Raw genomic sequence first — 24,859 nt, 5'->3', positions numbered from 1 at the left:
TAACAGAGCTTGTGTGTGCGTGTGTGTGTGTGTGTGTGTGTGTGTGTGTTTGAGAGAGATTCACAGCAGGAGGTTCTCCTCCTCTGTTTGTTGATCTTCATCGGCTGAGTGGAGATGAGGCTTATCTTAATGTGGCTGCATAACTGGAAGGCCAGCCGTCTCCATAACACAAAGCGCACAGCGACGCCCACCAGCACCCAAACACACCAATACGGAAATTGATGCTGATCCATTCACATGTGCAAATGGTAAGTGGAACATAGATGAGGAATTGAGTTGTTTATTTTCGCCATTGATAATCCATATATACTCAGATAAGGCCATCGCACTTTAAATAGAAATACGGCAGCACATTTCCTGCACCACTGGAAAGGATGATTTGTAATGAATTGATTTCTAGCACGACATTGAAGAAGATTTTGATGAGTTAAACAGTTAATAGCCTCAATCTCTGTCTTGTGCTGGACAGGACATTCCACTGAAATGATTTTCTATCCAAATAAATTGATTTCAGTTTATTCAAAAAGCAAAAAAAATAAATAAAATTCTAGTAAAAGCCATTACAGTTCAATTTCTTCTACTCCTATATAGTTGTCAAAAATTATTCTAGTCCTTTTAAGTCATATTTATATTAATTATGATCCTTTCAAATCCAGTTCAATCCAATCTAAACAAATTCCAGATTATCAAAACCACACTTGTCAGTTTTAATCCAGACAAGGTCTTTGCCAGTCAGGGCTGTAAAGCCAGTTCATTCCGTTCCAGTTTAATTATTGTATCACTTTTCTGGTCTAATTCTCTAATCTCTAATCCAGTCTATCCTGGTCCAGTCCAATCTAATCCAATCCAGTAAAGTCAAATTCAGTGAATTCCAGTCTGGTCCAAACAAAGTTATAATTTACTCCTGTCCACTCCAACTAAACCCAAAAAAATTTGGTCCAGCTCAGTCTAGTCTATCTACAATGATCTAATTGAATTCTATCAAGTCCAGTTCAGTGAAATCCAGTCAAAATGGACATACGTACAGTATTCCAATTCCATCTAGGCCCACTAAACCCAGTTTAAATTGATCCAGTCCAATGTCAGATTTGTCAAATTCAATAATTCCAGTCTATTACAGTGAGATCTAACAATCTTGTGTAATTTAGTTCCATCCATTCCACTGTAATCCACTTTACTCCAATCGAAAAGGATGTAATCCCCATCATTTCAGTGTATTCCAATCAGGATCTAACCAGTGTAGTTTAATCCAGTTTGCCTCAGTCTAGTCAAGTGATAGCAAATCAATCCAGTCTGCAGGTAGAAGATACAGTGACCGAATACCGTTTTATGAACAATGCTGATCGCCTCAGGGGATACAGACTTTTATTGCCATTGAACATCTAAGATATTAATTATGCTGCTAAATTCACTGAATCAATCGGGTTAAAACAACAGCAAAAATAACAAGGCCTCCTCCATTTCTACGCACACTCTGATCACCATCTCATCCTCCAACCACCCCAGATAGTGCTCCAGTGTGCTGCACCCATCGAGGACACGGATCATTTACAATAACACAGATGGGCGACGATGGGTGCACAAAGTGAGCAGGAAGACTTTAGGATTCTCTGGACAGACAACTGATATAACCTCAAAGCAAAAGAATTTCGTTACACATGCACGCCACATGGCTTTGTTTGGGGTCCATGCTCACTTTAGCGCTGTCGAGTGGACTGCTTGGCAACTGGTGACGAATGAGCATGCACACACTCAATCCAACACACGTACAGAGGGCCATCGGGGTTATGGTGCCCTCACGTAAGGCTAATGACATGGGGAGCAACTGGTGCAACAGATGGCCCTCGCTATGTCATATGAGGGCCTCTGTTAGTAAGTGGCATCACTATGACTGGCTATTATTCACACCAGTGCACACGTTTACACATATTCGTGCAGCATGACTTCTCCTGGGCCCATTCCTCGTGCCGTGTTTGTCTTGTCCTTGTTTTATACTTTATCCGTGGAAATGCAGAATGTGGAATGATTAATGTGCAAATGTTTGAGTAATTCATGACCATGTGAACCTTTGACCAATTAAAAATTCATGGCAAACCAAAACCTTGGGTATTGACATTAAGACGGGTGAGTCTGTCTGAGATCCATTGATGTGTTTTATGTATGGTGGGGATTTATTTGTCAGGGAATTTGAGGCCCCTACTGATCCCCCAGTTATATTCAACCCCTCTTGGGATTGGAGACAGACTCTGCCCCCTCAGGTTTTCATTAAACAAAGTGCACACAGCACAATGGAGTAGAGAAGACACCAGGCACTTTTGCTCGGCTAGAATAAAGGTACCTGGTTCCGGTGTCTCTCTGTGTCAGTCTGTAAATTATAAACCTTATTAAACCTTTTTCTTCATGTTCACATTTTTTAAAGTGAGTTTTTTTCCCCCTTTCCTTTTCTTCAAAGTCAAGCTACCTGGTTACTCATTGGACGGTCGTGCCTTACCAACCATTAGTTACATGCATTCATGTATTTGTGCAATAAATCATTTTCTTTTTTATTATCTAAATTCTGCTGAATAAAAAAAAAAAATCAAACTAGTATAATAACAGAATTGGTGAAGAGCTGCCTGTTGCTGAATCTGTGATACAATTGTGATCCCTGCTGATAGAAAAAAGGTATTACAGCTTCCACAACTGCGCCTGCTCGATTAGAAAATGACTGAAAGCTTTAATTCTTCTGTTGGTCTGGACAATATATTAAAAGTCTAACAATTATGGATAGAGCAGAGATTCATCAACAAGTTGCTATTTTGTCTCAAGGACTAAGTTTGCTGTCGCTAGGAATTTTTCTACTGTTCTCTGAGATTATAAAAAAAGGGAGGGAAATGTGAGGGATTAGGGTGAAAGACTGATGACAGATTGGTGCACAGGTTAAAGATCAGTAAAAGTTGGGTTGAACTGTAGCCGCACAGAAAAACGGACGGCATGCCTGTAATGTGCATTTCATGATTCAGGACGTGACACAACTCAGATTATGGGAACAATTCTTTCTGCGTTATAAAAAGGACCACTGAGTGTAATAAACTACTGATAGAGGAATTGTTTCAGCGTCACAGTGTTCCAGACTGGGATTTTCCTTTTTATCTTTAAGAAAGTGGGATCACAGTTAGTCATAGCGTGAGTCACCGTGTGTCTGAGCACCCTGTCTGTATCATTTCTGCATGGGAACACATGTTCCACTTGTACTGTAAGTGGAGAATTCAATCAGTGGAGACAGGACAGTAAATTGAGTGTAAGTGGGTGGAACAATGTGTGGATTAATTTTTTTCTCCATCTTTGTTAAACTTTGTTAGATTGAAGAAATCACCATTTTTGTGAAAGTTTTTTAAAGTGGGATTGACATAGCAATCAGAAGCGGAAGTCAAAGATCCTTGTGACATCACCAAGAGAAAAAAAAAGACATTAGACATCCTGACCTTCTTCTTCTATTGCAGGGGAACAATTTGTACAGACTTAAAATGAAAACTTAAAAAGTTTTTAATTATTATTGATCCTCACTGCTGAAATCAGCAGTAAATAGAAAAAAACCCATCATACATTACATTGTTCAACAAACATCAAATATGAATCATTGTCTGAGATATTTAAAATATTTTATGCAATTAGAAGTTGTATTTCCATCAAACTGTACTTCTTGAACCTTTTTGTAAGACATTAATTTCATCAACGATTCACTATTCCTGCCACACTGTAATCTGTAAAAGCATCGTTCAAATCTTTTTCCTCATGCAAAGAGGTCATGCTAGAATTACTTAACAGTATTGCAAACATTACTCAAACAATTTCAACAAAATTTGGTGGAAGCTTCAACCAAAAAAGGATCCATTGAATTTGGAAATGGGTCCAAGATTCATTTTTCACCTTATTTGACATTGTAGGACAGGATGTCTCCATCAAACCTGGGTGAACATGTGCTCCATTGACTGTCATACAAGTTGCAAAAACAGATTGCACACAGCAACAATTTGGTGCTCAAACATTAGGGAAAAATAATATCATAATATTAATGTAAAAATAATGTTTGGTGCACAAAAAAATCTAAACTCCGACAAATTTGAGTGATAAAGTGTTTCATTTATTCATTTTTAAAATCTTTTGTTGATTGATAACAATAGAATGAATGAATTTCCTGTCCTGCAGTGAGTCACGGTGTTCCTTCTCTTACGTGACATCTGATCATGCCGTACTGTGTGAAGTTGACCTGTTCTCTCCATCTGTTTTGGTCAAACAGTCTTTGCTCTTCCTCCCACTCATTTTTTTATTCCTCTTCACTTTGTTCTGACCCTTTATAGAATTCAACAAACGGTTTCAGTCCAATGTTTTAGACCAATGAAAGCAAAACTTATTGACAGGGAACAAGGAATTCAGGTTAAAATGTTCCTACACCAGGTCCTTGTTCAGAAAAACATTTTTCCCACTATTCCATGCCCACACGTGAACATCATACCTCATGTTTAATACTCTTCTGTCTTAGCTGTCGCTTCTACTGCCTAGAAAATTCTGTATCAGGTATAATAAATAAGCACAGGGGCAGAGATCAGTTTATTATCAGTTTATTAACAGCTTTTCAGGATGAATTAAAAGATGTTTTCACATTAGCAATATTGGCCTGTAAAAAAAACTAGTATATAGTTTTAAAAAAACATTTTTTTTAACTGAGCCAACATGCTGAAGTGCAGGAACTGGTAATGTCTGTTTACTCCACAATGTTTCTGAATGCATTTACCTGTGGCCATAATTCACTTTCCCTGAAGCACATACTGCTATCTCTTTTTAGACTAACATGTTATAGAGCTCACCTCCACATGAGTTTGACGCCCTCTGCTGGTGGGAGCCTTGCAGGTGCAGCTTCACGTCACTCATCTCCCTTCAGAAATAGAATCTAAAGGATCAGAGAATCATGAGCACTGCGGGCCTGTAAAGACGATAATATGTGGGGCAGTTCCTCTGGCCGTACCCTGACTTAGCAAAGATTTTGCAAAAATACATATTTGTATTTTGAGTAATCCTGCTGAAATGATAAGCAAAGCAATGTTAGATCAGTGTGGTGAAGCAGATATGGATAGGGAACATCATCGATTACCATGAGATCATACATGAAAATGAAACAAAAAGTAAGGAAATTTGATTTTGGTAGATTATTTCTTTGTTGTAACAATGGTTCTTAGAAATAAATATTTTATATTGTTGGAAAGCCTGTTTATTCCACTTTTTTAATGACGCCACACTTGTAAGAAATATGCCAGTGGTGGGGGCTCAGGGCCAGCAAGGACTTCTCTGCTGGTCTAACATAACCAGAAATCATGATAATATTTATGATAAAAGTTAATTATATTTTAATGCATTTTTCTTAAATAAATATATTCAAATACATGTACAAATATGTAATTATACATTTGGATATATAGCGGTACCTCTACTTAAGAAATTAATTGGTTCTGGAAGAAATTCCGTAAGTAGAAAATTTCGTAAGTAGAGACTTGTTTACATTCAAATGCCCTAATCCGTTCCAAGCCTCCCAAATTCAGATAAAAATGTTTTATAAAGCATAAAAATGCATCAAAACATGTAACAAATGCATGTTATAATTAGATTATTACACAATAAACGAGAGTTGTGCATAATGTAAAAAACAAAGAATAGAGTAAAGAATAAAAATGATGGTCATTTACCTTTCAACTGCTGACCTCATTGTTTTTTGCCCTCTTTGGTTCATGTGCTCCTATCTCACCATGAACAACAGAGTGAATTCCAGTCCTCCTTCTGAACTTCTCCAACCACCCTTAACTCCTTAAACTTCCTTTTGTTTTAATAACGTGTTGATTGTAGATGCATTACGGCCATATTCTTTGGCAAGATCAACCAAACGCATCCCTTTTTCATGCTTTTCCATCATCTCTTGCTTTGTTTGTATGTACAAAAAACTCTTTTCTTCGTCTTTTCTTTTCCTCTTTTCTCCGTCACTTTCTTGGGGTCCATAGTAAATACTCAAAATGTTAATATATTCACGTAAAACTATCAGAACACGTCATGGGTTGAGAGCCGAATGACGAAGACACTGCATAGACACCTATCTAGCTACACACAGAGGTCCCTCTTAGCCAATGGCATGCCAGGATACTGGGTAATAGCCAATGGCAGAGCAGAGTGTTGCGTTCAGGAACTTCTGGGAGCTGTGAGTATCAGCCCATTCTGTATTTTTACCTTTCGTAACTCGAAATTTCTTTCGTAACTAGAGTCAATATTTTCCTGTTGAGGCGTTTCATAAGTGGAACATTTCGTATGTAGAGACATTCGTAAGTAGAGGAACCACTGTAAGAAGACCAGGACTTTGAACCAGAATTTTTTGCCAATCGGTTCGTTCCGAACAGAAACGGAATTATAACGTTTCCGGTTTTGAGTTCCACCCATAAACTGACGTTCCTGAACCGGTTAGAACAAAAAAAAATAAAGTTCCTGAACCGGTTCATAACGTTCCTTGTAAATATAAATATGTAGGTGCCGTATTTTGCGCACCATAAGACGCGATTAAAAGCCTTAAAATTTCTCAAAAATCAACGCTGCACCTCTTAATACAATGAGCCGAACGGTGCGCAAAATACAGTAACTTAAGGACTTTTAAATTGGCAACTAAAGCAATTAGTTTATATACTCTAGACTATAATTATAGATATGCCCCTACCCTACAGTAAACAGTACCACAGTACTACACCACTGCTTTATGACAGTTGTATCACTATAGTTAAGGCTTATGCCTCCTACTTAGAGGCATAAGCCTCGACATTGCTACAAAGGGCTGGCAGTACGGGAACACACTGCTCTGAAAATGACTGCAGCCAATGAGTTCATGTCTACATCATACATTTTTCAGATTGACACACTGCAGTGTTTACCTGTTATAATTAAATAGTGACTGGGAGACCTCCCTTTTCTTAACTGCTGCTGATAGCCACTACTTCCCTCTCATCTTGCGTCCAGTGAATGACAGGAAGTGAAACGTGAGGTCAAATATTTTTTCAAGAACGAAAACCCCCCCAGTATTAACCGGTTTACAATTATTTTCTGTTCCGATTCTGTTCCGGAACATTAAAAAATATAAATTTCCCGGTTTTCGTTTTCGTTCCATGAACCGGTTCAAAGCCCTGGTTTAAATCAGCCGTTTGAAGAGTTGTTTCGGTGAGTACAAGCATTTCATTTATCTAACTTTTCATATTTAATGTTCATGTATTTTAATTTCATTTATATCAAATCAATTATAATGAAATAAAATGAAAAATATACTAAAAATGAAAACATTTCTTGCTCTTCTGTGATAAATAATGTGGTGCACTTGCGCAGCTGTGTGACTGTGGTGGAGATACACAGAGAGACTTGTGACCTCTTACAGCTTGTAGTAACAAGACTGTGACAGATGGTGGCGCTGTAGCTCCACATGTCGTTACTGGTTACTACATGTAGGAAACACGTCACACACTCCTTAGTCTTTATTTTTTAACATTGGAACTTCACACAATACAAATCATTTCCGTTAGGATGGGGATGCAGATACAGATGACAAATTAATAATAAATGAATGATTTCTAATTTATTTTGAAAACTTGAAATCTGCTGTAAAATCTGTATACAACCATTCAGTGGAAATTGAATATTTATTTACAGAATAAAATGGTAGAATTTGTGGCATTTTTGAAACAAATACAGATATCAGTATGAAAACATCTTTGAAAAAACATCTCAGGAAAATAAGATAAACAGCCGGTGGTACAGTACTTGAAAACCATCGTTTACACTGGATCCTGCAGCATTGCTGCATTTCCACTGCAGACAAGTCCTCCTTGAAGCCAACGCACCACAGCAGCATCCCTCTACCCACGACCGCTCAGCCTCTTAGCTGAAGCCCTAGAGTAGAATGACCTCAGTAAAGGTCTAAAAAGGAAATTTTAAGCTTCCCAACAACGACAAGAACAGAACAACAACAGCCTCAGGAGGGAAATACAGAAACAGATAACCATTTTCATCTTTGACAATTCTGACCTCTGATGATTTTTGGAATTCTGTGATCTGGGTTCAAAAGTGTAAAACTGACTCTGCATACCCATTGTATTTCTTTCTGGCGGTTCAAAGCTAGATTCATTTTGAATGTTTTTCTCATGCTGCCAAATATAAAGACAGTAATCAAGATGCTTTGTTTTACAGATTGACATCTTTATGCAGTAAAGTGTATAATAAGTAAATTCACTATGTATGTAAAAGCGATAGAAACAGATGACATCCACTTTTGAATGAGTCTGTAGTTTTTTGGAATAGGTCTTTTTAACATCAAAAAAGCCAATTGTACGCTTCAGGTCATAGAGCTGGTCCTGCTGAAAACTTCAGTTTCAAGTTCTTCTTTTTAACCTCGAACTTTGAGGTTGATTGAATATTCAACATTTTTAGGTCTATGTTCTTGGTTTCAACAAGACAAGCATTAACAAAGTACCAAGCACTCAGAGCACCAACATAAAATTACGTTTAAAGTAGGTACACCACAATAATGCTTTGCAATTTTGGGTTATAATAAACTTGACTTCACTAGACTAATAATAAAAGACTGAAGAAGGCTGTGAAAGAAATGTACAAATATGACTATGTGTGTGTGTGTGCGTGTGTGTGTGTGTGTGTGTGTGTGTGTGTGTGTGTGTGTGTGTGTGCACATACATGCATATGTGCAAGAATGCTGATGGGAATTATATTACATTCACAGTCGCGAAGGAGAGGAAAGGTGGAGAGGGAGAGACCGAGCAGGTGTATGATGGGATTTGTCCAAGCAGCACATGTTCCTCCATCAATGAGGTCACCTTTGACCGACAAGATGATTAACTAGCAGCAACTCTTCTGACACCATTCTTAATTTAAGTTTGCATATTTGAAACAAAACGTCTCCAAAAGCTCAAAAAAACAGGAACTGCATATCTTTAAGGCAATCGTTCTTAACCTGGGTTCCATTGAACCCTAGGGGCTCGGTGAGTCGGTCTCAGGGGTTCGGCGGACACAGAGGTCAAGACAAAACACCCGACACGAGGTTTTGTCGATGTGTCGGGTGTTTTTGCCAAACATGCACAAATCACTGTGTACCTTTTGACACACTGTGTCAATTCATGATGACACGCCCCCCTTAGCCATCACTGGCTGCAGGTGATCACATGACGCTACATCGATTAGCCTACCTGTGCTACAGAAGTCGATTTATGCCTGTCATGATGGTCCATCATCTCATTGCTTTCTTAATATTTTAATTCACAGTAACTACGTTGAGCAAAAAAAGAAAGTGGTCGGACGAATCTGTGCAACGTGAATTTACATGTACTGTATAACAGAACGTGATGGGAGTCAGCGTTCTGCATGATTTGTAATGTCAAGTTGAACAACTCTAGTCTGGTACTGGCAAAAATAAAGGAACACTTCCTTCAGCTGCCTGGAAAACAATAGAAACAGACTTTGCTGTGAAAATGACATCAGAGTAACACCTGTCAAGGTGAAGCCACACATATCTGAACCGGTGTCAATAACAACAGCAGAAGTCACACTGGTTTACAGGTAGGTCATTTCATGTCAGTTCATGCACTGTCTTGGTTTTGTTCTTTGAAAAAGGTGACATTAATGCACAATTCATCAAATACACCAGGAAAACATATACAGTATTTTCCGCACCTAAAAGCCTTTAATTTTCTCAATTTCTTACAATCTAATGTACGATATAAATGAAAAAGGTTTTTAAAATAGTCCAATAATTGAAGATGAATCCTCAGATGCGTTTTATAATCCAGTGCGCCTTATGTATGAAATTTAAAAAAAAAAAAAAAAAGGCCATTCATTGAAGGTGCGTCTTATAATCCAATGCACCTTATAATGCTGAAAATACTGTACTCATGTCTTAAATTTGAAAATTTTATTTCTTTTTTTTTTTTAACTAAAGGAGGGTTCGGTGAGTGAGCAGAGGAAACCAGCAGGGTTCCAACAAGGTTAAGAACCACTGGTTTATGGTATTAGATTATGTTTATGATTTAAATCCCACCTAAATCTGTAGCAACACAAGCTATCATACAGGTTGCTAACCAGACTATGCTAAAAGATGATGGTTTCAATAGGACTTATTATTTTCACAAAACGTTTCAGTAAATCTAATCTGGAACAGTAAAACATAAAAGATGTTTAGGATCAACGTGGACGTTTTGGTCTAACTAAAACTCCACTGCCTCTCTTTTAGACGGACGAAAAAAACTGTAGGGACTTTATACCAGCTTCATTCTAGATTAACAAGTTCAGCAATATTGTTTTTCATAGAGGGTTTGCAGCCAACATGATATCAATGACTGTCAAAGGCAAATTCTAGTATCTTTGAAGCTGGTATCCTGATCATCAGCTCCTGTTTTTCTTTCACTACCTGTAAATATCCATCCATCCATCCATTCATCCATCTTCTTGTAGATGAGATGTCCAGGAGAGAACCCACGTACACAGGGGATAACATACAAACTCCAGATAGAAAAGAATCAAACCCAAAACCTTCTTGCTGTTAGGTGACAGCGCTACCCGTGGTGGCACCAAGTGCATCAACAACTGAACACAAATCTTAATAGCTCCATAAAATCCACTTTAAGACACTTAAAGTTCATCTTTAAGTGTCTGATGGACAGACTGTTGCAAATCTATGAAACTCACTTCTTCTACCTAGTTAATAAGCCTATTAACTTTCTAACCCAGATGTAGCCCAAGTAGCTACAAGGCTAAGTGGTGACTATCCCATAAAGATGAAATATTTCTCTCTTAAAAACATGCAGTACAGGTGCTGCTGAATTCTGAAAAGAGTTGAGGAAATGTTAAAAGACCCGGAGGAGCAGAATGCTGATGATGTCAGAGAGCTGTGATTGGTCGATCACTATGTTGGTCCAGGAACATGTGCTGCTTGGATGAGGTGTGACGTGAGAGGACACACAGGCTTTTTCACGTTTGGCAAGAATATTATAAACACTGAGAATTTAATGCCAGCTCTCATCCACGCCGACACTGACTATGCTAACAGAGCGTACCTGTCCTCTCTCTCTACACACACATGCACACACACACACACACACACACACATAGGATGTGGTCTAGGAGCTGCAGCAGCCAGCCGTCCTCATTTCTTTGTCGACGTACTCCTTCAGCTGAAACTTTGGGTCATCGGGCTCCTTCATGGTCCTGTACTTCAGTTCTCTGAGAAACAGTGAAAACATCATGCAGTGCTCAATGCTGCCGATAGGTGGTGACAGAGCAACACCGAAACACGTCAGAGTCACTTTCGATGGTCAGATATCACAAGAATGCTCTCAGGAGGCTGACAAGGTTTCATAGAAATGAATCAAACATTTTGATAAAAAGATGATGAATTACTGGGCAGTTTAATGTGACCGATTTGACTTTAAACAGATGCTTAAAGACAAACGAACACTCAAAACTGCAATTTTGAAACATATTTTCCCGACATCAGTTGTAACAGTGCAGTCATATAAAAAATGAATCAATAAGTCAGTCTTTTTGACAATTTTAGAAATGTATGTAGGCTTTCATGTCTAAGGTGACCAGTGTCATATTTAATATTAGTGGAATAACAATTTAACTTAAAGGTGCAGTCAAGGAGGCTTTTTTTTTTGGGCTCTAATTCTTTTAATCAATTTAAGGAAAAATGTAAACTCTATATGCTTAAGTCAGAACCCTCCAATTATATATAAGAGAGCAGTGACTTATGTGCACAATATAATAGAGGATGTTAACATTTTTCAGTCAAGGATGAAAAACAGAATTTACACACAAACACACATAAATAAATAAAGATGCATTGTTTGCGCTAGTGTGTAATAGTGTATTTTGGTTGGGGTTAGGGTTGGATTCAGAGTTATGTCTCAGAGAGGGAGAGATGTGGATTGTTCAGGCTAACAGGCTGCAGGCTAACAACTCAAAACGACTAAATTCTACATGCTGCACTTTCAAGCCAGTTTGGTGAAAAACGCACCTTTTCTTGTCTTTGAATCAATGTCACAGTTTTGATCCTGTTTTTGCTCCATTATTTGTAGCTTTTGTTGCTTTCACTTCAGTATGTGTGTGTTTTGTGCAAATAATAAAAATAACAGTAAAAGTAAGACTGAAAACAGAATGAGGTCCGTATATTAGAATAATAATACTGTAATGACAATAAAATAAGAATAATGAGTTTACAGAAGAGCAAAAATAAGAAAGAAAATTGAAATGTTTCAAAAAAACAAGATGAGCTAGACACAAGAAAAGATAAGAACTGGTCCTATACTGCAGATCTGTGGGACAATGTGTGCCAGACTGTCGTGCTATTATTGGCATCATCCCACCATGCCATCTTGTTACCATAACGAGGCTATAAATGTAAAACAACTCCCACACAAACTGTCAGACTGGACACACTTACATGAAACACGCAGTGAACGAAAACTGCATCCGCACTCAGATAAAGGTTCAGATACTGGTCTCGTATTAATAGCTGTGTGTGTGTCATTCTAGTGCCTTTGGGGATGCATGCAAATGCGCATCAAGCAAAAAGTGATTTAGTGATGCTCCTTCCTCTCCTATCTCTCTCTTGTTTCTTTTTTTTAAATCCACTAACAATAACCATCATGCTCTGAGTTTTCAAACATCTACCTCCCTGGGATCACCAGCGCCCTCTACCATGAGGCAGGAGAACTGCGTGCCTCACTTAGTGCCTCTTCCCATCCGTTTTAGGACCACTCAACTCAACTTTGAGGAAAAATAATCTAAAATTGGTGACGTTAAACTGGATAAATATAAACATTTAATTTATTTCTTCCATTTTCCTTTTTTTTTCTTACATGATGGCAGGTGAGGCTGTTTGACTGATTGATTGATTGATTGAAAAATAAAATTTATTACATCCTTCTTTATTTCTAAAACAGTTTTTTTTTTCAAATGACTACCAGGCTATAAAATTTTGATAAAACTAATTTTACTCTTTTTTTTCTTTTTACTTGAACAGTTATGGTGTTATTAATAAAAAATATTAACATGAACAGTTTGTTTAGATTTGCCAATAGATGTACTATTGGCAAAACTCAATCCTTGTGTACCCCTCTACTGTATATTCCGCTATTACTTTTGGATGCATAAACGTCATGTTGGGATGTAAAAAAAAATTTCTTGAAGCGATGCACTATTTTATTGAGGTAAAATGAACTCTGAATTGAAACAGTTTGGTGGGCCGGATTACAAAGCCCAAACGGCCATACATGGCCTGCCGGCTGTAGCTTGTGCACCCCTGATGTTAGATCTACACTTTACAATGACATTAGACACTCTACCAATAGCTTTTACTGTGATGCCTTGGAAATATTAGTTTGTAATATTCTATAGTAGCAAAAGAAATACAGTCACATTGGTTCAGAGAAGCTATCTGAAGTTTTCCAGCTCTTGGTTTTTCCACACTGTTCACATGTAATGGAGCCAAAGGTGACGCTCATCACTTTTGTCACCTTATGGCAGAATCAATCTCTTAAAAAGCTCTGCGTTTTGCTTCAAGGTACTGTAAGTTTTGTTTTAGTCAGAGGAGCCTTGTTGTTCTCCACATTCTGTTGTGTTGCATGTACATGACTCACTTGGCCACTGCAGTGAAGGCCAGCTCCACATTCAGTCCAGATTTAGCACTCGTCTCCATGAAGGGCACTCCGAACTCCTGCACAGACAGACATCTGTTTCTAGCTGTGTGTATCTGTGTGTTTGTCATGCAAACCTTTTTCACGAGCACAAAATCATCGTCATGCTGACAGAGAGATGAGGTTTGTAATGAACCCTAGGACTCTGGAACAATGACAGGGCTTCTGATCAATACCAGTAACTCAACCATAATCTTATCACATGCTGAGAATTCTGGCTTTTAAAAACTAATTTTGTAGTCAATGAAAAGATGCCCCCTGGGGTAGTAGACTCATTATGTGCATGCCTGACTGTGTTATTGTGTATAGTTGTGAATACGCCCACTGTGTGTCTCTACCTTGACAGCTGCAGCCCCTCCACCAGAGGCCTGTACCATAAAGCTTGGTTAACCTAGACGGGCTTCCTCTTACTTATCTGGCTTCACTTACCCAGACATCCGCCCTCCAGATTTTCAGTACCATAAAGCCGGCTATCAACTCACTAATTCAATTCAGGCCTGTCCACTCTAGATCTGTGTGCTCACATAAAAAGGGCGGAGGTTGCTGCATGCGACCAATCACAAACATGCAACAAACCGGCCCGAGCCGCATATTTCACAACGGAGGAGCAAACAATAATAATTAATAAATACGAGCAATACAAATCAATAATCCAGGCAAACAGCAACACAGTTGCAGCTGCCAAACGGCCCAAGGATCGCTGGCACAAAATCGCCGACTGTGTCAATGCGGAAGTTAGTGCCATTATAATATTACTTCCCCACTATGACTGCACTTGTATATCTGACTACAGTAACATTTGTGTGTTCCATAAATGTATGTGTGTACCACATTTTTCATTATGGCATACTGTGTTCTTCCAGAGGTTTTCGGCATCGCCAACAGAATACATAAAAGTACCTATGAATGAATGAATCAATCCATGATTTACTTAAACAAATAATTGATTAATGGCATTTTATCTGTGGCTTGCTTGTGACCCATCCAACGAGGGATTTAAGGACATCATAATAATTACGAATATCACTAAGAAATATATTAACTGTGGCAAAGAACCTCAGTGCAATGCACACTGTCTGCGGGACTGTCAGCGCGTGGTTGCGGTGCGTTACATTCCTGATGTAAGGCTCCAGCAGCTGACAGATGTAATGTAACCCCTCTCCCCAAAACCTGTACCTTTCGTACAGTTCAGGCAATTCAAACGGATTACAGCGATCTCTAAATATTCTCTCACGCCTGAGCGCTCTTCGCACAAGCTGTGCACCAAGATCCACCGGGTTCTCATAAAACGGACAGCCCATTTTCCAAGAGAACTGATTGGTCAGTAGGTGGGGCTGTTATTCCTGCTGAGCTCTGATTGGTCAGTAGGTGGGGCTGTTATACTTGCTGAGCTCTTATCCTGAATTTAACCTGCTCCGGAGCAGGTTAGGTGTTCAGCATAGGTTACTGCGACACCGTAGCCTGATAGAAAGTCAGCCATCTTTATGGTACCGAAAAGCCAGGGTTAAGCCTGAAGTTATCTCGCTAAGCCGTAATCCAGCTTTATGGTACAGGCCTCAGGCCTCTCACTATCACTCGTGTTCATGTTTACTCTAACATACATACATACATCTCCGCACCTATCTGCCTTGAAATTGATTTAAAAAGCCCATATTATTTATTCCAAACATAACAATGTCATGAATGAAGAAATATACATGCTAATAAAGGCACAGCGTCTACACATAGGCCCAACAAGCTTGTAATCGGCAAATTACATTCAGCATGTATTTCAAGTTTATTTAATTTTAAAAGAAAATGTGTCAAAGGGCTTTACAATCTGCACATTGTCGATATCCCTCGGACCTTTGTGTACCGCGAGCGGTACGACCCTCACGTCGGATAAGATACAACTACCCCAAATGTGTCAGATTTAGCCTGTGTGTACCTTTGCCAGTTTCTCTCCCTCTTCTCGCCTCACCACTCTGTCGTGTGTAGAGTCAGCCTAGAACATATAAGAGGGACAATATAAAGTTAGAAGACCTGGAGAAAGGTTACCAGTGATGGACCATCTAAGTTTACTTCCTACAGCGTGGATTTTATTACCTGATACACTTCATTTTTCAGAGTTCTTACAAGCCACCTTATTGCTAAACAACATTACTCAATAAATTGGTTTCAAATATGTATGTGAGAATGATCAGAATTTATGTAGTATTTACTCCCTTTTCCTTCATTTACAGAGATCCATTAAAAAAAGGTGAAAACACATTTTACATTTTACCACCCCGAAAGGCTGCTGTGACTGAAAATGTTAGCAGATTTCTACTCTGTGTGCTGAATAAAATATGTCTTGATTTCAGAGTGAAAGTAACCAAAATTTGGTGCCTTTAGGTTGTTACTCACAGATCCACTAATCTCACAGAAACCAGAAACACTGTCAATCACAGTTTGGAGTGCTGAAATATAAATCAGCTATTTAATATATTTAGAGCTCCCTCTTTTTTATTATCAAAGCCACAAATTAATGTCTGGTAAATAGTCTTCCTCTGCTAGTTACTCCAACTTTCAGTTTTTGGATGTGGACCTGATCAGATTTAATTCACAAAAAACAGATTTTTGTAAAGGGAGTAACTGATGTTGGTGAGAGCTGGACCAAAATGGAGCAGTAGAACTCTGGCAGCCAAAATATGCTAATCTCCACATGGCTGACTGGAGACTAAGTCTCCACCATGAAATAATAGTACTGGTGATTGTTTCAGGCAGTCAAAATGACTAGTTTACATCTATTTCTGTGTGTCGTGGCACTTGAAATGGGAGCATAGGAGGAAGACAGATTGTGGGGTATAAAAAAAAAGAAAAAAAAAGGTCCAGATAGTAAGGAGACCGACGTGGATGGATAGGTCAAACACAAGACCTTCAACTTACGAGACGGCTGTTTGTGTCCTCTATGTATTTCAAGTTAATTAAGTTAAATATTTCACAAAAGAATTAAAGTTCATCGTGTGTAGTTCCAAGTCTGTTAAATTGCTTTGGTAGTCATTGGAAATGGGCCTGTATTGTTGTTTAGACGTGTTGGAGCGGCGCTGCAGAGTTGGGTGATGACACAACTTCTTAATATTGTACAGATAAATCATTACTGATATTATTGACTCATTATACTTTAATAATTTTTATAAATAATTTCCAGCAAGTGGGCCTGGCAGCTCCAATGACTCCTCAGAAGACATTTTGTGACATTTCTAAGTCCATTCTAGACACACAAAATGGATCGCCGTCCCTGCTTCCACAAGTATCCATAGATCCATGCTCTGACTCCACATTACCTCCCTCTATGAGTCCATCTGTCCGTCCATCTCAGAGAGTTGGCAGCAAGAACTTACCTTGTTGCCCAGCAGCATGATAACCACGTCCTGCTGGGCGTACTCGTGGATTTCTGTCAGCCATGCCTGGAGATGGAGAGAGAGCACAGAGAGGAAAAGATATTCCAAAAGAAAAGGAAAGAAGGCAAAGGAGAGAGAGAGTACAGAGGATATAGTCACACAATATTCATTTATTGTTTGCGAGCTGTAGGTCTCTCCTTCTCTCTCTGGTTACTCACTTCACCCAACCTTTCTATTTAATGTATCTTATTCCAATTACAAGTTGGAATCTCTTGATCACTGTCTTCTGGCTTAGTTTAAACATAAGTATGTCACCAAAGGTCTTTGAGAATCTAATATGAAATTTAACATCTCAGAAAACAGATGCCAAGATTAGGAAACGCTTTCATCCCCATCTTAAGCAAACTTTTGAAATAAAAAGTGATCCAACTATGTCACAGAGCAGACTAACAGACCTCATGATGAATGCGAAACAAATAGTTTCAGTCCTTCCAGATCTGATTATTATCGGACATGTCACACTTTAATGTCAGCTAATATTTCATCCACATCTCAAAAAAAAGAAAAAGAAAAAGAAAGAAATATGCTTGACTAAATTCCGTCATAATGATTGAATGTAATATATAATCTCAGTGGATTCAACAGCAGCAGGGGTGATACGGCGCAACTCAACAAAATCAACCAACATTATGCACTAATAACTCCTGATTAGCATATCATTGATACATAACCAGTTGTGTACTTTCAACAATAATGAAAGGAATAATTGCAGCACCTGCAGCACGTTTGGACTTAGCGTGGAGTTAGCCCAACAAAATGAGGCTTGCATAAAAAGTTACAATCCTATTCAGCAAAGCGCAGATTATTATACAAACATGGCAGACTTTTCAATAATTTTAATGCTGCATTAGATACATTGGGACCATTGTGTAAAAAAGATCACAAAACTTTGTTTTGCATTTAACCAGCTTTCATGGAAATGAATCTGTTTAATTTTAGTACTCAGGTAAACCATAATGGAATTGTACTGGGAAATATGGGATGAAGACGGCCTGCAGATAAACAAATTATGGTCTGCTGTGTAGGCTACCAAACATCCTTAGAGACATGTGCCTGAAAGTGGTTTATCAATGGCTCCCAAAGAGTTTTAGATACAAAGGAGGAGAAGATGGCTGCTTTCCAAAATCAAGACATGCATGTGATGTGTGTAAGTCCGCTGAGATAGGCTCCAGCAACCACTGTGACCCTCGAGAGCACTACGGAAAATGAATGAATGAATTAATTTTCAAGTTCCGCCACAATTTCGAACAATTTCTTTGATTCCAAATCCCCATCAGAACTGGAAACCCCCCCCAAAAATAAAATAATATTGGCTCAATGATAGTCTGATGCTAAATGCTACATTTGACCCTTTGTGACAAATTTCTCCACAACTACATCTTTAAATGTAAAAAACATTACAAACTGTTGAACTACTATAATTCAGGAGAATAAAAAACTTTAATTTAGCATCAGCTGATTGCATATGGAAACAATTGGAAAGGCAGAGTACATGTGAAAAAACACCAACAAAAAAAAAACCCTACTGTATTGTAGTGTTAAATTAAATAGTTCCATTGATGTAGGTTTGCAATTATGTACATTAAAGTAGAGCAGCCACTCTACTTTCATGCTTCAAATTGGCCCTGACTATGATGGAAATAATTGCGGTTCTGGTAATTATGTCCTTTCACAGCACATGTGCTTTGGTGTATGTGATTAAATCTAAATCCAATCGTCTTTTCAAACACTGCACATGAACAATCTTAAAAATGTAGTAATTTTTGGGCAGTAAATTTAATTGCAACACAGTGAAAACAACAAATAATGAGCCTCAGAAGATCACAGGATTTGTATTATCTCTCCAGTTGGCTCTTTTTTTTTTCTGTTCACAGGATATATTGAAGGCCAGTAAGCTATTCTGAGACTCTGCTAATAAGCCTAGATAGAGTTAAAGGACAATGTAATGAAATGCAGAGCTTATGCAAACACCCTTTCAGGGTTCAGGGTTGTGTCAAAACACCTCTGCAGCAGCAGAGAAGAGAAAGGAAAGTTAGTCACACATTTCTGACGCATGTCATCACTATGATGGTGATACATGCAGAGACTGTGTGCTAACATGTAGAGAGGTGTACAAATATCTTACAGTGTCAGACTAGAATTACATAACGGTACGTTCAGAAAGGTCTTTTCTTCTCAGACATGGACTGACAAGGAATTATTGCATTCAAAAGATTAAAGGTTAATGAATGTCATCTGAAGGCAGTAGAACTTTACCTGGTGCAGTAGAGCTGCACCAGGTAAAGTGTAACAGAGGAATGGATCCAAATGGAACTACTATGTCATCCAGAGGGATCCTTCATGTCTGGAGTATCAAACATGTACAGGAGTGTTGGCCAACTGATAGACGGTTGTGTTGGTTGACATGACGGTTCTTTTTGACCAATCAGCCTTTACATGGAAGCTTAAGAAATATTCTGTTTTCGACAGAATATTTTGCAGAGTCAAGAGTCAGGAGTAGAATAACTTATTTTCCTACAGAGAGCTACAGAATGTGACTGAAGACACACAGATGTGGTCATCCCAGCTACAGTTGGTTGTCACCAGGCTTCTAAAGCTAAATACTGTATTTCATTGCCCTGTAAAGATGTCACCTTTTGTCACACTCTGTTTTTTAGAGGATTTAATAATGTTTCAAAGTTGATAATGAAGATAGGCAGAACTCTGATTCAGCAACAGCTGTTGTGTAACTCTTACCCTTGTTTGCTTGTTCTATTAATGGTCTAAAAATTAAGCAACATCAGTGAGACATATATCTGGGAAATCACCCAAAACTGCATGACTATGCCTGGCCGTGACACTTAAATACTGACAAGATGAATGCGAAGGGCATCTGTAATGATTTTAGTTGCAATGCTGAAGGGATCAAAGTTCATCTGTCACACAGAGTGGACCTTCTCTACCCTTTAGACATTGCCCACACCTTACTATGATCGGTATTATATTTATTTCCCTTCTTCTTTGTAACCCTAACCCCAAGCCTTGCATCAATAATCACGATTAATCCCTCTGATTGCCAGAGAGCAGGGTTAAACCTATTTAATAGCCTGTAAGTGAAACGATGAGCAGAGGTCAGGCCACTATCACACACTCATGCGCTTCACAGCAAACACATATTTCTTCCTGTGAGCATCATTAGGCAAATACCACTCAGATCAGCGGTAATCCTTCCCCTTGTCTAAAGGTTTACAGTATTCTGCGCTTCCTCCCGTGGGGGTTTACATCACTTCATAGCAGATTAATGCACAGCCTTCGCCTCGCAGCCGTTACTCTCGACAACATGCTAACCTACCAATTACTCACAGAGCCTTGAAAGGTCTTGGCAGCCTGTGGGTGGATTATGAGGGAGAGGAGAAACGCAGCCTCTGAGCCACGAGAGATGGAACTTCAAAAGAGTCGCTGCCAACACTGAGCGTTAGAAATCGTACAGTGTGTGGGAGCACGGGGGGGAACGACACATGTCTATGTGTCATAGCAGTCAGACGTAGAGTTTTGTTGAGCTTTACCTCTACAGTCTGTTGATGAGGAACACTGGGTGTCCTAGGACTGAAGGCTTACTAAGGGTCGACTGCAGGAACACAGTTTTCAAGGTGTCTGTCTTCAGCTGTCAGACGTGTCAAGATTGTAACCTGAGGCATGTTCAACCTATGATAGACAGTAACGGGAGAGGACTCCATAAATATGTCAAATCCTCATCCGCAAATTTCTGGATGGAGCTTTTTTTGGTATTAATCAACAGGATTGACCAAACTATTGACTAACATGAAAGTTTTTTTTTGTTGTTTTTTTTTTACAGCAGCAGCATCCCAAGAGGAGAGAACAGGTAACTCTGTTTAAAATGGAAAACGGAAATAAATCATGGCTGTTGTTTTAATATTATTTAACTTTACTTACATTATTTTTGGCACTATAAGGCGCACCTTCTATCAATGGCCTTTTTAAAAACTTTTTTCATATCTAAGGTGCACTGGATTATAAGGCGCACTTTTGGTTTTTGAGAAAATTAAAGGCTTTTAGGTACGTCTTATAGTGCGGAATATAATGTACTTATTACAAGAAGAAAGAAGACAAATCGTAGGAGCCACTGCCGCCCCAATGGATACTAGTGAGGCTACTAGTGAGTTAATTTCTTCTAAATGTCAAGCATACAGCTCTTACTTAATGCTGTGGTAAAAAGAAAACTCAGATGCAAGTCCTGGTTTGAGGAAGCTGTGGTCGGATATGGGTGGGGGGTGGGGGGTGGGGGGAGGAAACACACTGAATGTGATATTGCAAAAGAGGTGAGAGAAAGGCAGTCCAGACTGGAAGGAGTGGAGGTCAACGCAGCTCTAGAGGTAAACAACGTTTAATAAATCCTCATCTGGATTTGTTTCTGTGTAACAGTTCACTAAAAGGTTTTTGGGCGTAATAATTTTAGATACTTTTCATATAGATTTAGTTGAGGCATTAGAAGTGTGAGGTCATGTAGAAGTCAAATGAAGCAAATCTCTTTACATCCAAATAGCTGCTAAGTTAATATCTTTACTGTGGTCAGACTTTCAAAATGTGCGATTTTAATTCCCATATTCTGTTTCTAAATATATCATTCTTTTTTATTTCTTCGTGTTTCTCATGTTATGCTCATTATACCTGGCAAACACTTCATGCAAGATGATCAAATGTTTGACTGCCCGTCGAACCCAATCTACCGGTGGCCATGCTAAAGCTAAAGCTAAAGCTAAAGGGGACCAGATGAGTAAAAAAGCATCTAAATCCAACCAAGTGAATCTCCGAGAACAGAAAATGGTGTCTAAGGAGAGTCCAGAACATGACCAGGAGCCTCGAGACTATCCACATGTTGCTGCGACCCACTGTCATCAGCGTCAGTGGTCAGCTGACCTCTGTCGACCAGGCTCCTCCCACTTCATCATAGTGAGGAAGAACAAGAAGGAACCACGGCCTCCGCAGCGTGGCGTATCCCTCCGCAAAACCAGTGCAGAACCCTCACATCCCTGCACAGGAACCTTTGGCCGCCCATGTCACCCACACTCCTCCTCTTCCTCTCCTTCCTCTTCATCCACCTCTTCCTGCTCCTCTCCTCCGTACGTCCAGACGTCTGTCATCACCGGCCATGACCCTCCGGGCTGGAGGTGGCGTACCAAGACGGATCCCCGCGGCGTTTGTGATAAGAGGCTGTCTCTGCAGATTCCCCTCCCTGTCATTTCTCCTGACCCCAAAAGGAGTCCAGGAGACAATTCCTGTGATCCAGACCTCCTCCACAAAACCAGGACCCCTCTAAAACCCATACCATCCCACCGCCCCCACTCCGACTCGTCGGCTTTCCTCAGATCTCTGGCGACTCCTCTGCCTGTTGTGACAGCTGATGAGCTCTGCGCCGTGCGTCTGCGCTCCTTCACTCTTTCAGATGTGTCGGATGATGTCTTCGGCAGAGGGGATGAGGAAGAAGTGAGACTGCCGCCACCTGTCCCAGAAAAAACCTCTGTGGCAAAACAAACAGCGCAGCTGATCGCTCACTCACACCAACACGGCAAAACTGATGAAGAGCACACATGCAGCAGTTATAGAATTTGTTCCGGAAACAAAACATTCACATCCACCTGAGGACCAAAGCAGGACAAGAAGCTGGTGAGAATGAACATTTCTAAATAAAGATAATTTCTCCAATCATTAGGTAACAACACTAATCCAGTGATCAAATGTTGCACGTCTAAAAAGGTGAACTTGTGAAAAACATGCAGGGTCATTAAGTATAAAAACAGTCTCACTAAAGCATTTCGTATCTAGCTTTATTGTTAAAGCAGCAAATATGGAAAAGAGATGTAAAAATAGTAAAATGGCATAGATGGTCTTGTGGTGACGGGAGGCAGAGGTGACAAAATAAAAAAGACTGAAAGACAAATTAAGAATCTTTCTGCTTTCGCTGCCTGGATGATAATCCATCAAACCAACTCCCATGTTAGTCGAGGCTATGCTGACTCTCATGACATCATCAGTATGACCATATTCAAACACAAAAATATTCTGCGTGACAAACAAACACAACTTGATGAGTACATAACCAGATTTTGTAAGTGTAAGAACAGCCCTGGGTTAAAAGTTTGAGTCGCAAATGTAGACGACTCTGTGCTCTCATCCTGATCAGCTTTTGATTGATTTCTTTCTCCATCAGTCAATAGTAACAGCTTTATCTGTGTTTCAGCAGAACGGCGTGTGGAAACCAGCTGCTGCCGGGAGAAGTCTGATCCACGCTTCGCTGGCTGAGACACCTGAGACCTTTCTCACATCCATCATCCTTACACATCCTGCTTTATTAGTCATTCAATGTTTACAGGATTCACATTACTGGGGATTAAATAAACAGCAACAAAACTCTATCTAATAATCTAATCAATATAAGAATGCTAATGAGGCGTGAACTTAATCTTCTTTGCTTTGACATGACATTTATGGTCAATACTTAGTGTACAGCTTTGCTAGATCACATTCACCATAAAATGATTTGCTTGCAAATGAAATGTGGGTTTTCTGTAAACAGTCACTCATAATCAAGACATTTCTAGAAAATGTCATGATTTGAGGTGAATCAAGTGTAAATTTAAAAAAAACAAAAACTCTTTTTTGAAAGGAAAAAGAATATTTTTGGGTATGTGTATGTGAGGGTGGGCACATGTGATGAGGTTGGAGTTGTCTTATCTAATATTATCCTCTCTAACTGTCACAAACCTCATGTTTTGTTTAAAACAATTGATTCAGCTCTTAATGCCAAGCAGACCGCTGTCATAGAGACTTCTCCTGTTGTCTGTGAAAATTTTCTTCACTTCTTTATTGACAAGGTCACTTCTATAAGGGCTCTCATCTCACCTCCTGCTTACGACCCCTCAATCTCTGTCACCTCCTCTGCTGTTTTTGAGCAGTTTGAGCCCGTGACACTGTCCTTTTTACAGGAGATTGTTGGTCAGTTGAGGCCCTCAGGTTCTCCAAATGATGCTGTCCCTCCTCGACTGCTTAAAGAGGTTTTCTCCACTGTTGGAACTTCCCTTCTCACAATTATTAATAGCAGTCTCTCCTCAGGTGTCGTCCCTGTGTATTTTAAACACGCAATAGTGCAACCTGTGATCAAAAAACCTGGGCTAGATCCTACAGATCTTACCAATTTCAGGCCGATCTCCAAACTAACTTTTCTCTCAAAAATCCTTGAGAAGATAGTCTACAGTCAATTAACAGACTTTCTGAAAGACTACAATATTCTTGAGGTTTTCCAATCCAGTTTTAAAACCCTGCACAGCACAGAATCAGCTCTTTTAAGAGTTTTTAATGATATCTTTTTAGCTACTGACTCTGGTGACTGTGTTATTTTAGTGCTTTTAGACTTAACTGCTGCATTTGATACAGTGGACCATGAAATCCTGATCTCCAGCTTGGAGCAGTGGGTGGGCATCAGGGGCATAGCAGGTCGTACTTGGCAGATAGAACGTTCTGTGTCAGCCTTGGCGACTCAGTGTCCTCCTCTGCTCCTCTCCTGTGTGGGGTCCCACAGGGCTCAGTTCTGGGCCCTCTTCTCTTCTCTCTCTATCTGCTCCCGCTTGGCTCCATACTTAGGAAGCATGGGATTCACTACCACTGTTATGCGGATGACAG

At 39.4% G+C, this 24,859-nt stretch overlaps 2 protein-coding genes across 3 annotated transcripts in view; one reads left to right on the top strand and one right to left on the bottom strand.

Moving 5' to 3' along the window:
• Positions 1 to 7,589: 7,589 nt before the first annotated feature.
• The window catches only part of LOC137588772 (ras-related protein Rab-26), a 69,459-nt gene continuing 52,189 nt past the window's right edge, over positions 7,590 to 24,859 (bottom strand). The window contains exons 6-9 of the mRNA XM_068306042.1: positions 17,123 to 17,188; positions 15,688 to 15,744; positions 13,704 to 13,780; positions 7,590 to 11,283 (exon numbers count right to left, since the gene is read on the bottom strand). Coding sequence (XP_068162143.1) covers positions 11,181 to 11,283; positions 13,704 to 13,780; positions 15,688 to 15,744; positions 17,123 to 17,188 — 303 coding nt within the window. The 3' untranslated portion in view covers positions 7,590 to 11,180. The remainder of the gene's footprint in view (positions 11,284 to 13,703; positions 13,781 to 15,687; positions 15,745 to 17,122; positions 17,189 to 24,859) is intronic.
• On the top strand, positions 20,574 to 23,595 carry LOC137588771 (NHS-like protein 2). Of its 2 annotated transcripts, none has more exons than XM_068306039.1 (4): positions 20,574 to 20,811; positions 21,018 to 21,044; positions 21,872 to 22,846; positions 23,424 to 23,595. In XM_068306039.1, exons 1-3 carry the CDS (start codon positions 20,743 to 20,745, stop codon positions 22,820 to 22,822), a joined length of 1,047 nt encoding a protein of 348 aa, XP_068162140.1. In that variant the 5' UTR covers positions 20,574 to 20,742; the 3' UTR covers positions 22,823 to 22,846; positions 23,424 to 23,595. The 2 variants fall into 2 exon arrangements, with proteins under 2 accessions (XP_068162140.1, XP_068162141.1); XM_068306040.1 differs by having other exon boundaries at positions 23,421 to 23,595.

Source organism: Antennarius striatus, chromosome 21, assembly GCF_040054535.1.
Source record: "Antennarius striatus isolate MH-2024 chromosome 21, ASM4005453v1, whole genome shotgun sequence".
NCBI classification, from domain to species: Eukaryota; Metazoa; Chordata; class Actinopteri; order Lophiiformes; family Antennariidae; genus Antennarius; species Antennarius striatus.
Note: the sequence above shows the minus strand (reverse complement) of the source record. Positions and strands in the feature narration are given on the sequence as shown.